We start from the raw sequence: 14,283 nt of genomic DNA on the forward strand, positions 1-14,283 counted from the left end.
TTTTACTTTGTGCTGTCTATCTTTGGGAAAGGAGCAGATCCAAATTCCAAAACTATCCAGTGCACTGACAGGTTAAGAGTCATTTCCCCCTCTCTTTCCCTGGCCCACGTCCACCCTTAATCCTAATGCTCTTTGTGCTCAAGGGGAGTTGACTTGTTTTGCTCAGTGCCGTATCTCCCAGAGTTCAGAACAGTGCTTGGCAAGTAGTAGGTGCTCAATAAGTCCTGAATGAGTGAATGAATATATCTTCATGTGTATATAAGAGCTTGGTGTGCCTTTTTAAAAATAAAATCTATTTTGAAAGAATACTGCCACAGCCTGTGGGTACTGTTTTCTTGTTCCAGTGGTGGAACAAGACTGGAGTGAGGTCTGAAAACTGGAGGGAAGTTTTAGGCTCTCAGGAAAAGCAAACATAAATTGACAAATAGGATGGAAGAACTGCAAATATTATGTTGTGCCTTAGCTCTAGGAGGAGCTGGTATACATATATATATGTATATAACTATATATGTATATGTACATACATATATATGTGTATATATATTTGGTATTTATATATATATGTGTGTGTGTGTGTGTGTGTGTGTGTGTGTGTATTTTTTTCTAGGTACCGGGGTTGAACCTAGGGGCACTTAAACACTGAGCCACATCCCCAGCCCTTTTCTTTTTATTTTTATTTTGAGTTCTATAATATTTTCAGACAGGGTCTTTCTAGGTTGCTTACAACCTCACTAAGTTGCTGAGGCTGGCTTCAAACCTGTGATCCTCCTGCCTCAACCTCCAGAGCCACTGGGATTATGGGTGTGCACTATTATGCCTGGCTGATACATATTTTTAAAAGCCACTTATACCAAATTTTCTAAAGAGTTTAAATGCTATTGGGAGAAGATGTGAAGAGGTCACTGTGACTTTATGCTGCTAACCAGAATTTGAGTAGATCATGTCATTTTTCCAGGCCTATAGCAATCTAAAGTCCACCTTGACATGAGGTTTCTGGAGCCTGTGACCTGCTGCCTTATTCTTTGTATGCCCAGTCCTGACCTCTGCATTCCTGGGAATGAGGTATTCAGGTTTCTGGGTCTTACTTAAGTCACTGAAATATCTGTCCCTTAACACATAATGTTAGGACTGAGAAGAGACTGCAGCTGCAATCCTCCTTGTCCTCCTCTACTCCATTCATTATTTCACTGAGGGAAGGAATGACAGAGTCAGAACCTGGAGAGCCTTTAAAGGCAAAGCAATTTAAGGCATTGGACTCATGATAAGCCAGAAGCCTTCCTAAAACCTGAGAGGGGGAGGGGCGGGGTATGAAAGACGGTGGACTGAGGCAGACATCATTACCCTATGTACACGTATGATTACATGAATGGTGTGACTCTACATTGTGCACAACCATAGAAACGAAATGACGTACCCCATTTGTATACAATGAATCTAAATGCAGTCTGTAAAAAATAAATGAATAATTTTTAAAAACTCAGTCTTTTTCCTCCCTCCAAAAAAATACCCTTTGTTAAAACATCAGTACAGGGATGTGTCACTCAGCATCAGGGATATGTTCACAGAAATGCATCATTAGGCAATTTCATCACGTGTAAGCATCAGAGTCTATCTGTACAAACTAAGATGGCTACAATGACACTAGGTGATATAATCTTATGGGACCACTGCTATATTGCATTCTGTCATTGCTGAAACATTATGGAGTTACATGACTATATAGCGATTTCCTAATTTTCCACTCTGCATTTCCCCAAAGTCTCTCTTTCTCTTTCTTTCCTCAATTAAGAACTCTCTCCTCTTAACCAGAAAAGAAAGCAACCCCCACCCCAGGGGCAAAGAAACTGTGTCCAGGCATGTGGCACTCTGCCCTTCTAAATCCCTCTACAGGGATGGGGAGAGGCAACAGGCCAGTTTAAGGTGTTCCCAACCACAGAAGGGAGGAGCAAGTTTCCTGCAGTAGAGCTAAAGGCAGTTCTGTCCTGAGAGGCATTAAAAGGCTTCTGTGGGCAGCAGCTGCCATGGGTGGCAGTTGAACACTTTGATAATAAAAGGGGGTGGTACAACAGCCCTTGGGTTTTCACTTCTCAGTTTCATAGTTGGGTAGTATTATGGGGGAAAGGAGGGGAGGTGATTCTCACTTCCCTTTGAAGATAAAATTGGGAGTCTTAAGGATAAAATTGAAGGGTTCCTGGCAAAGCTAGGTAGCTAACTGGCTGTAGTCCACACACCCTTGGGGCTTGGTGGGGGGGTGGAGGACCACAGTGCCAGTGAGTGGTTTCCTAGCAACAGGCAAGCACCTTGGGAAAGAGCTGGCTTTGTTGCAGCTAGGGAGCTGGCCTGGCGTTTTGGTTCCTGCCTGAGAGTCTGACATTAGAGCTTTGAATCTTCACACACCATGAAGCATGAGGAGCATCTAAGCAGCCTACTGCTGGGCTTAAGTCACCTCTAGCTTTTTGAGTCCCTTCTTGGAGGCATGGATGACTTATTGTGATGGTGCTAAGAGGGACACCACCCTTCAGGAACATGCATGGTTCTCCTCTCCCACCTCTCCCACCATAGCCTGCCTCCTCTCTGCCTGATGGATGGCCCACGTTCTTCAAGATCAATATACATTTCTGTGAAGGTATGCATCTCTCTTCAGGAGCACTGTGGAGCAGTGACTCCAAAAAGAGCCCTGGAGCTGGCTGGTGACAATCACTAGCTAGAGAAACTGTGCCCTAAGGATAAAATCCAGGATTTCTTGATTTTTTACATTCCCTCTCTGTTCTGCCCTGGAGAGCAAAGGCTGGGGAGATGGAGAGAAGAGTGGCTGAAAGGAAGATGAAGCAAATGGAGGAGAGGAACAGGGGGAAAGCAAGAAAAGAAAGGAAAAACTTGGCAGGGCGAAGAAAAATGAGAAAGTTGAGTGACAGCATCAACAGCTTTCTGAGGCACTCAGCAACCTGTGCCATAAACTGCGTCCCCCAGAATTAAAGCAATTCTTTTATTAAATGGGCCCAATTTATAATGAGTCATTTTAGTGACTGAGGTGAAACATAATGTACCTGCATGTGCTTAATAAAGAGCATGAGTAGAGGTGTTTGCATTCTGCATAGGCTGGCTTTTAAACTCACACTTGCCAATTCACCAAGTGGAAGGGACCAGTCCATGGTTAATGTCAAGGAACTGGTCCAGTATGCCGAACTTGGAAGTATGACTGGGCACTTTCAGGGGTTTATATAGAGTCACACTGGGTTTAATTTCCCAGAGGAAATAGAAACTGATGCTTAATACACTATACATATATTGGACTACTTGACTAAAGCTGAAGGGTAGTGGGGAAATGAGTGGCAGGGAAATGAGCAGGGAGGTAAAAGTAGCCTCAGCTTCTGTCCTTCTTGCTATGGAGTACGGGAAGTTCATTATAAGCAAGGACACTGTGGAGTGCCATGTTTGGAAAAGTTCTGTTTCTCCATGCTCAATACTCGAAACTTCCTCAGGGCAGGTGATCGGAACCAAGTCTTTGCTCAGGTCTAACCACAAGAAACATTTCCCAAGCTCCCTAACAGGACAGCTATGCAATAAGGGCATGACTCGGAGGCATCTTTTTCCTCATCCTCCTATTGGCCTCAGAGTAAAAAGGAAATAGAAATCACCAAACCCACAGTCACAGAAACAGTTCTATTTGGAAATTACAAAAATGGGGAAGTCATTCAGAATAAAATCAAGAAGGTCAATTTTCTGGCAAGCTCTTGGGTCATTTTTCAATCAGAGAAGAGCATGGGGGAGTTCTGGACTTTTGGGGGCAAGTTTGTGTTTCTGGTGGTTTTGTCGTCAGAGCTGGTGTGCATTTGCTGACTGCTTTTCATTCATCTGAGAATATAAGCAGATGTTCCCTGACCCGTTGGCTTTCTTGGGTAAAGGGTAGTATTTCCTCCCATGAACTTATAATATGACCTTATAATATGGACCTTGGTGAACAAAAGAAAAACTCTATGCAAATACTAAGTTCTAGAGGGAGACAAATCACTTAAAAACATTTCCCTTGGAGGAAATGCAGAATGAATTTTAAAAAGACTATATGCATTTATAAATATACCACAGGGGATTTCGTTTTTATGTATACATAGAAAGAGCCAATCAAAAATAAGTAAGTAAATGAGCAAAAAGAAGATCAGTAGAGTAGAGGAAGGAGAATACCAGGAAGGAGGGGAGGAGAGAAGGGGAGGGACATGAACTGAAACTGAATTCCGTGCATACACGACTTTGTCAAGAAGAACACAACTACTATAACTCTAGTGCTCTAATAAAAATCCCTTGTGGGATGGGAGTAGGAAAGGCAGTAGAATGAATTGGACATCACTTTCCTATGTTCATACATGAATACACGATGAGCGAAACTCCACATCATGTACAACCACAAGAATGGGATCCTAATTAGGATAAATTATACTCCATGTACGTATAATATGTCAAAATACACTCTACTGTCACATACATCTAAAAAGAACAAACAGGGCTGGGGTTGTAGCTCAGTGGTAGAGCACTTGCCTAGCATGTTTTGAGATACTGGGTTAGATTCTCAGCACAGCATATCAATAAATAAAATAAAGGTCCATCAACAACAACAAAAAAATCCCCCTGAAGACCAACATCATACAACTATAAAGTATACAAAAGACAGCTTGAGTTTAAGCCAAGATTGGGAAGTTGTATAAGAAGTTTTCAAGGAGCCCCTGAACTGGGGAATGCATGAAGGGAGGGAACCCCTTTTCAGGGAAGACCAATTTAATGATTTAATAAGAATGAGTAAAGAGACCCTTTCTGAGGTCATGATTTAGGAAATCCACAGTTTAAACCAGTAAAAAGTATAAATATCTTTAAATTAACTGGGGAAAAGGTGGATAGGCACTCGGATTCACAGCTTCTTCAAAGAATCTCTCAAGTGCATCTCCAGAACTGAACAGCCCTAGATATAAATCCTTGCCCTCCACTTATCCACCTCTATCACTTTGGGGAAGTCACTTAACCTCTCCATGATTCAATCATATCTTAAAAAATGGCAATGACAAAGGTACTTTCCTCAAAGAACTAAATGACTGCATGATGACATATGTTAAATTATTAAGTACAAGGTTTGGTACATGGTAAATGCTCAATGAATAGTAACTGTTATTAAGAAGTAGAGGCTTCTAGAGTCCTTTTGGTTTCTGTTATAAACCCAGAGTGTAAATTTGTACTAGGTGGCTAAATCTGGATCCCTTCTCTGGATTAGGTACCCTGTTTCTCTAGCACTCTGAGTAATAGTTTACTTTTTAGCCACCACTGCTATCCCCTGACCCTCCCATTCCTAAGTCCCTAGGCAGATCTCCTAACTCAGGGACTGTTATTCAACCACTATATCCACAGCTCCTAGCACAGTTCCTAGCACATGGGAACACAGAGTAAGCACTGAATGAACCGCAACCCAAAGCCCAAGTCCTCACTGACACTGTCAATCTCATTTTCATTCCTGGGGTAATGTTTGAGTGACAAATGATTGATGGAGACATGGCTCTATACCCCAAAGAGGGTTTTCCTATCTTAGAGTTTCTGAGAACCATCACCAGAGATATTATTGTCCCTACTTAAGGGGTTCATTATAAAGTGTAAATTCCTAAAAATCAATGTAATTTACTTTGATATAAAAATGAAGGTGGAATAGACCCATTTGTGGCCCCCATCCCAAAATGGTTTTATTATAGGGACCCCAAGAGAATGATGATCCTCCTTGTGTAAGTCAACATACCCGAATTCTCTTAAAGGGTAACTTCCTACCTCTGTCAGTACTGCACTTATCTGTCCCTTCTTGAGCATATTTGCATTTTCCAGTCTATAACAAGCTACCCGAGTTTTCTATCTCAGTACACAGTAGACTTTAAAACAAATTCTAACGTTCGTTTTTCTAAGCTTTAATGGATACCTTCTTGTACTAGTACTGTCTTTTATAGGAGTGAACAAATCCATGTTCATACTATATGTATTATCGTTGTATTATAAAACCTTAGACCTCTCCAAACAGGATCTAAACCAAATGCAATCATACTTTACTCAACTAAATAGGGTATTTAAGTTTTAATTGTTTTGTTAAACTGAAGCTGAAACTAGGTTGCCTGAGGGCTTTGTATTGCCAAACTGGCTCTTAACTGGAAGCATCCTGCAAACAATCATGTTTTATGGCCCCTTGGGGCATTCATAGGCTCTTACTCAACAGAGGCAAATTCATTATTTCTATCTCTTAAAAGGTTTTTCTATGGTCCCTGAATTTTGAATTAACCAGGTTGTAGTGTAGCCCCACTCTTCTATGGTAGAAGGCTTAGAATTACTGCTCTGATGTGAAGGGCCCCCCAAAGCCCATGTATTGAAGACTTGGTTCCAAGCCTGTGGTGTTATTGGGATATAGTTAAAGCCTTAGGAGATGGGACCTAGTAAAGGAAGTTAGGTAACTGGGATAGTGAATGGGGATATTTGGACCCTGGCCCCTTCCTATCTCTCTCTTTGCTTCCTGGTCACCATGAGATGAACAGACCTCTTTCATCACACACTTCTGCCTTGATGTGTGGTGCTGCCACAGGCTCAAAGCAACAGGGCCAAATGGCCATGAACTGTAACTTTGAAACTGTGAGTCAAAATAAACCTTTTCTCCTCTTAAGTTGTTTATCTCAGGTGTTTTGTCATAGTGGAGTAAAGCTGATGAACACAACCACTATACATGCCTAAAGGACCACTTTGTTTGTTTCCATAAAGTGCCCAGTTCAGTGGTCTGCACACAATGAGTCCCTTTTAATTGTCTTTGTTGGTTGTTTTTCTGCACTTAGGTCTGAGCTCAAAAGGAAAAGGGAAAGTGCAAATTTGGTAACAGTATTTCTGACCTATGTGATAATACAGCACAAAAGGAGATGGGTATTGTAAAAATATTTTCTCTATGTAGTCTTAGGAAGTCTGAAAAAGGGTATAGTTCAAGATGATTTGGGACACCTGGGTCCTATCCATTTTCTTCCATCTCTGTTTCTTCCCCTCTTGTGCTACTTCCACCCGCCCATCTCTCCATCATGGCCTGCCCATGTAGCCCTTATTCTAGTCACTGGTACCCACAGGTTGCTAAAGGCAATCACGGATAGAGTCTGGCTACCTCACATATATTATGAAGACAATGGGAGGGTTCTACAAATGAATTTGGGGAAAGAACAAGATAGCCTGAGCAAGAACAAGGGAAATAGAGAGTTCTTTTTCTCTGCAAACATACCTGAAAGTCATAAGCAGAATAAGGTGGCAGGTGGGGAGGGCTATGGTAGTAGGTATTGTACGATGCCACCTGGGGACGAGCATAGTAAGAAACAGTCGGATGGGCATTTTCAACAGAACAGTTCAGTGCCGGGAGAGTAGGATTCTGTAGAAAAACACAAAATTAGAAACAACATAAGTGTTCTTCACTAGGAAAATGGTTAAATAAACTGGGGTACATCTATACCATGGAATACCATGTAGCTGTTGATAGGCAATGAGATAGACCTATATTTAGTGACAGAGAAAAATTTCCAAGGCATATTGTTGATTTTTTAAAAAAAAGTCACTGTGATACATTAATACAGAATGATTCCAGTTTATGTTTAAAAAGATTCACAGTTGTAAATGTATGCATATTTATTAATGCAAAGAAATCAATCTGGAAAGCTTCACAACAAACCATTGACTATGGTTATCTCTGAGGAGGGGAGTAATATTGGGAGGAGAATTGGGGTTCTTAACTTTCCACCACAAATGACAAAGTTTTTACAACTAGTATGCATCGGGTCATTTTCCCCCACTTTTTTTTTGGCAGTGCTGGGTATTAAACTCAGGGCTTCACACATGCTAGGCAAGCACTCTACTGCTGAGCTACATCCCCAGCCCTTCCTGCAACTTTTTAATTTGAAAATTTCAAACCTATGAAATATTGAAATTATTTATGTGATGTTTAAAAACAAGGATTTAAAAAGAAAAAGACTCAAAATGTCAAATGTTAAATAGACAAGGCTGAACAGGCTACTGCTCTTGGTGTGACAGAATGCATTCAATCACAAGAGCTTGTATAAGTTGCAAGGATTCTTGTAAATTCCAACCTTACTAAGGAGCTCTCCTGCAGACATGAAGGATATTAATTTCTCTTCAGCCCTGCATGGCTAGCAGTATACAGAAGCCAAGAAAGACCAGGCAGAGTATATTGATCCTTTTTTTTTTTTTTTTGAAAACAAAACAGCACAGAAAGAAAATTTATCATTTTTACAAGCTGATGCTATATGTAGCCCTTCAAGTTTTCAAGGGTTTAAAGCGATCATGTTCAGGATGGAGTCCCTGCTCTCCATAGGGCCACAGAATATCTAAAGGAAGTTACTACTGCTCATTAGTTCCCAAGTAGGATTGTACTTTGGACCACATGGGTCAAGATGTGGGGTAAATGATTTTTCCATCTTCCATGTCATTGACTCCTTCTTCATTCATGCGGATAATCGAGAGCTATCTGAAAAGATCAACGTGTCTTCTTTCTGGAACAAGTCTACAGCACTTTAGCAGAAAGCAGAAGCTTCCACTCAAGTAGTGAAAATATGTGGGTCGGCTTTGGCAGTGGCACAGGCAACTGTGAGGGTGTTGGCAGGGGAAACTTCCTTACAGCAAGTTTCAACACAGCTCTACTGCTCTCTTCCTTGCAGTGAGTTATTGTTTACATCTCTAGGAAGTTTGAAGAGCTGCAGACCTCAGTCATTACAATGCAGCTCACAGACAAACAGAGAAATGATTGTCAGACTCTCTAGTGTGTGAGATCTTGACCAATCCAAGGGTTGGCTTGCTTTATAGACGAACAGCACTTAGAAATGCCCTTATCTCTCCACCAGAATTCTAAGAAGAAAATTCTACCCCTGGGGGAAGTACCAGAAATCATGTTCCCTTGATCTTCAGTCCATCATAAACTCCCTCACAACTCTTACAGAATGAAACTAGCTCTTTTATCCAAATAAACTAAGCCCAACTATGGAAAGAAATCCCACAACATCAACTATATCTATAAAAGTGTGTGTTCAGTGAGGCTAAGGGTCCAAGATCATATTTGAAAAGAAACTTTTATAGAGAAAGAAACACAAGAGGAAAATGGAATGAGATGTAGAGAAAATGGACAGGACAACAAGAGAGAAAGAAGAAGAGGGAGTGAGGCGAAGGGGAACATAAAGAACAGGGCAGGTATGAGGCAAAAGAGATGGCCCCAAAGAATGGTTTGGCTCTATTTTAAATCAGTAATTCTGATTTTACAACAGATTTGGGCTCTGTCTCTATTTGTGTGCACATATAAGAGTCTCTGTGTGTGTGTATTTGTTAAAATTCTTGGGCTCAAGTTGTGAGACCCTCATTATTGATCAGCAGCATTCTGAGTTCCAGTAAAACAAAAGGTTACTAGGTAGCACAGGGAATGGTGAAAGCAATCTTGCCTACACAAAACCGAGTCAATTCTGAGACAATGATTGTGGACTTTGGAAAGACTGCTACTTTTATTCGTCATTAGTTTACTCCAAACCAGAGACATATGTTAGTAGAAAAAATGACAAGATATATTCACTTTTTAATGATTCATCTTAAGTCTGCATATCTTTAGTCAACATATACTTCATCAAACATTTTTTAATGATCCTTTTCACCTCTGGTCAGGGAATGAAGACATCCTTTTTCTTTTCAGGATTCCACAGTTCTGGAAATGGTGGCTCCTAGCAGCTTCTATTGAAGGCTGCCAGCTCACAGCCTTTGGTTTTGTTTTTACTCCCTGGAAATGACTTCCATCATCCAGCACCCCTGGACCTCCCTGTGTGACCACAGGACACTCTACTCAGGGAGAAGACACACAGTCACTAATGACCTTTGGACCTAGGCCAAGGATTTTATTTAGGCTCACCTGATTAGTGTTCTAGGGCTTTGTACCTTATGTTCTTGTTTTAGTAAAGTGATCGAAGTAATAGTCCCTCTTTGGTGGCCCCATCTTATACCCCCACTAGTGTTTACTCATGCTGTAGATCAAGTATTGTCTCCCCTGATCTTTACTTTCATCTTCCATTTTTCTCTACTGGTCCTTGACAGTGTTTTCAGGCTTGTCATTTGATAGTACTTGGTATTTCCCTCCCTCTCAACCCTTACTGTTAAAGAAGCTCCCAACAGTTGGAAACAAGTCACTTTTATTTTTTTAAATTAAAGCAACTAAACAAAAGAGGTAATGTCTGTTACAACACTTGTAGAACCAGAAAGGGCTAACCAAATGTTAGGGGCAGCAGGGATGGAGTAGAAAGAGCAAAGTCTCTGGCATCTGACAGATCTGGGCTCCAGTCCCAGTTCTGCTATTTAGCTCTGGGAAAGTGATTTGACCCTTCTTGGAACGTTTCCTCGACTGTTAAATGGGGACAGTAATACTTACCTCATGAGAGTAATAATGAAGATCAAAAAAAGTAAATGTGCAAATATACTTTTAGAAAGTTTAGGGCCACTACTGCATTTATCAGGACAGACTATCAACAAATTTATTTTTCTTCTCTAGGTCAAAGATAACACTGAAATTAACAGTTTGGAGATAAACCTCTATATCTGCAATTAAGTGATTTTTGACAAGGGGGCTAAAGAACCAAAATTGGGAAAGAACGGTTTCTTGAAAAAATGTACTGGGACAACTGAATATCTACATGCAATAGAGTGAAATTAAGCCCCTACCTCACACCAGATATAAACTGTTGGGGGCTATGCCATGCGGACTACGCCAAGATGGCGCCTGGCAGCCAGCCAGAAGTTGTTTTGATCACATTGGCGGTGAGGAAGTTGGTTAACATAGACACACTCAGGTGCTTTATTATTGGCCGTATTCAAGTGAGTCCACGCACACAACGGGTGCACAGGTGTTCCCGAGTGCTCCTGCTCGGGCCTGCTCGTTTTAACCTTTGCCGTGATAGGGCAGCTGGCTCCTCGCCTGATCTCAACTGGTGTGGCCCCGCCCTCTGCCTCCTGGAGGGAATATAAGCGGGCAGTAGGCAGAAGGCAAGAAGAAGCAGCTAGCAGTAAGAGGAAGCAGCAGCAAGCAGAAAGCAGCAGCAGTAAGCAGCAAGCAGAAGGCAGCAGGCAGAAGGCAGATGGCAGATCGTAGAGTGGAGAACTGAGAACACACCTCTAGGTCATAGATCACAGATTGCAGTATGCAGGACGCACCACTAAGAAGCACCTCAGATAGATAGCACCTAGTTCACAGGATGCGGGACACACCTCTAAGAAGAAGCAGAATTCTAAGAAGAAATAGATCTCTGATAAGCGTAGCAAGCCTGTCTTTCGCTAAAAACTTCCTCTAAAAGCAAAGTCTCTCTTCCTCTAAGCAAAGTCTCTCTTCCTCTCAAAGAAGCCTCTCTTCCTCTAAAAAAGCAAGCAAGCAAGGAAGCAATACAGAAATAGAAGTAGTTTATTTCCATTCCACCTCCAATAAATACCTGCACAATTGTTGCTGCAGGCGGTAACAAATATCCGTGGGATTGTTGCTGCGGACGGCAACAATAAACATTAAATCAAAAATCTACATGTAACTCATACATTGCTGGTGGGACTGCAAATGGGTGCAACCCCTCTGGAAAGCAGTATGGAGATTCCTCAGAAAACCTGGAATGGAACCACCATTTGACTCAGTTATTCCACTCCTTGGTCTATACCCAAAGGACTTCAAATCAGCATACTACAGAGATAACACATCAATGTTTATAGCAGCTCAACTCACAATAGCTAAGCTGTGGAACCAACCTAGGTGCCCTTCAATAGATGAATGCATAAAGAAAATATGGTACATATACACAATGGAATATTACTCAGCCATAGAGGAATGAAATGATGGCATTTGCTGGCAAATGGATGGAACTGGAGACTATCATGCTAAGTGAAATAAGTCAATCCCAAAAAACCAAAAGCCAAATGTTATCTCTGATATATGAATGTTAACACACAATAAGGGGGCAGGAGAGAGGGAAGAATAGAAGTTCACTCAATCAGACAAAGGGGAATAAAGGGATGGGAGGGAGATGGGATTAAGAAAGACAATAGAATGTACTGGACATAACTTTCCTATGTTTCTATATGAATACATGACCCATGAAACTCCACATCATGTACAACCACAAGAATGGGATCCTAATTAGGATAAGTTATACTCCATGTATGTATGACATGTCAGGATACACCACTGTCATATATATCTAAAAAAAACAAACAAAAAAAATTTTAAAAATCTACATTTAAGTGCTGAAACTGTAAAATTTTTAGAAGAAAACGTAGAGAAAATTCTTCATGCCCTTGGGTTTTGCAATGGATTCTTAAATATGACAACAAAAGCACAAGCAACAACAAAAATAGATAAAATTTTAAAACTTTTGTGCATAAAAGGATATTACTGATAAAGTGAAAAGACAGCCCATAGAATGGAAGAACATATTTTCAAATCACATATCCAATAAAGTTCTAATATCCACAATACATTAAAGAATTTTTACAACTCAACAACAAAAAAGACAAATGCTCAATTAAAAAAAATGGGCAAATAACTTAAATAGTTATTTCTCCAAAGAAGATTACAAATCGCCCACAAGCACATAAGATACCCATTGGTCATTGGGGAAAAGCAAATCAAATCTACAATGTGGTACCACTTTGCACTCACCAGAATGGCTACAATTAAGAGGAAATTATCAGTGAGGATGTGGAGAAATTGAAACCCTTATACACTGTTGGTAGGAATGTAAAATGATATAGCTGTTGAGGGAAACAGTTTGGCTGTTCCCCTAAAAGTTAAATATAAAATTACTATACAACCAAGCAATTCCAGCTCTAGGTTTATGCCAAAAAAGAACTGGAAACATGTATTCCAACAAATCCTTTTATATGAATGTTCATAACAGCACATTCCCAATAGCCAAAAGGTGGAAACAATTCAAATGTCCCACAACAGATAAAAAGAAACAAAATGTGGTATACGCATACAATGGAATCATCACTCAGTCATAAAAAGAAATGAAACACTGATATATGCTGCAAGGTAGAGGAATCCTAAAAGTTATAAGTGAACGGAGCCAGACACAGAAATTCACATAGTGTATGATTCAATTTTTATGAAATACACAGAATAGGGCTGGTTGTGGTGGCACGTGCCTGTAACCCCAGCGACTTGGGAGGCTGAAACAAGAGGGCTGCAAGTTACAGCTGTCCTGGGCAACTTAGTGAGACCCTGTCTCAACAAAATAAAAAAAAGGGTGGGAGATGTAGCTCAGTGGTAGAGTGCTTGCCTAGTATGTGTAAGGCCCTCAGTTCAATCCCTAGTACCACACACAAAAAAGAAAAGAAAAGAAAGATCCAGAATAGGTGAGGCCATAGGGACAGAAAGCAGATTAGTAGCTTCTGGAACAGGGAGTAACAGTTTAATGAATACAGGTTTCAGGTAATGAAAAGTTCTGGAACTAAACAGATGTGATGATTGCATGACATGACACTGTGAATATATTGCCACTAAACTGTACACTTCAAAGTGATTGATTTTATGTTTGTGATTTCCTCCTCCATCTTTTAAAGGGCACAATAAGGAATAATGGGTCTGAAGTTAAGGCCAAAAGCTAGGCAAAACTGTATGTCTTATAGCACCACCTTCTCAAGCCTTCCTTCTTTCCAACTTCCAGAAATTTCTTGAAGAAAAGTTGTCTTCCCCAGGCACCCTTTGCCTTCAAATTCCAACCCCTCTGTCACCATGGAAAAAGATCTTATCCAAACCTTCACACAGAGACGTTAGCAGAACAAGCTATTAACATATCTGTAGCATATTAGCCTTTTTCCTTTTTTGAATACATGCATTTTAAAAGTGGACAAAGAAAAAGAGGACAATGCCCGTTTTCCAAAAGTGGTGGAATTTTCTGCACTATTACTTTTAAAGCATAAAACTGCAGAGGGGACATCTTGCAGGAACACCACAGAGCCTACCAAGTAGCCACCACCTACTCCATTTGTGCATCATGATGGCCCTGCCACCCAGGCCTGAAAGCATTAGGAACAAATCAGGGAACTCCTACCTGTCCTGAGGTCCTAATCTCCTCAACTACCAACTACGAAGTTTCTCTTCCAGTCCTTCCACTTGCCCATTGTGGAAAGTCTCAAAGGGAATTATTTTCTCTAAAAGAAGCCTCAACCCAGAAAGATTTCCTGCAGCTCTCTCACCTAAAAGCTCCCTCAGGCCCAAAC

The 14,283-nt window shown here is 40.8% G+C and overlaps 1 protein-coding gene across 2 annotated transcripts in view; it reads right to left on the reverse strand.

The window, feature by feature from the left end:
- The window catches only part of Tmem255a (transmembrane protein 255A), a 60,990-nt gene that overhangs the window by 3,176 nt on the left and 43,531 nt on the right, over window positions 1-14,283 (reverse strand). For both annotated transcript variants that reach the window (XM_047535860.1, XM_047535859.1), the window contains one exon: window positions 7,268-7,411. In XM_047535860.1, coding sequence (XP_047391816.1) covers window positions 7,268-7,411 — 144 coding nt within the window. The remainder of the gene's footprint in view (window positions 1-7,267; window positions 7,412-14,283) is intronic.

Source organism: Sciurus carolinensis, chromosome X (genome assembly GCF_902686445.1).
Source record: "Sciurus carolinensis chromosome X, mSciCar1.2, whole genome shotgun sequence".
Lineage (NCBI taxonomy): Eukaryota > Metazoa > Chordata > Mammalia > Rodentia > Sciuridae > Sciurus > Sciurus carolinensis.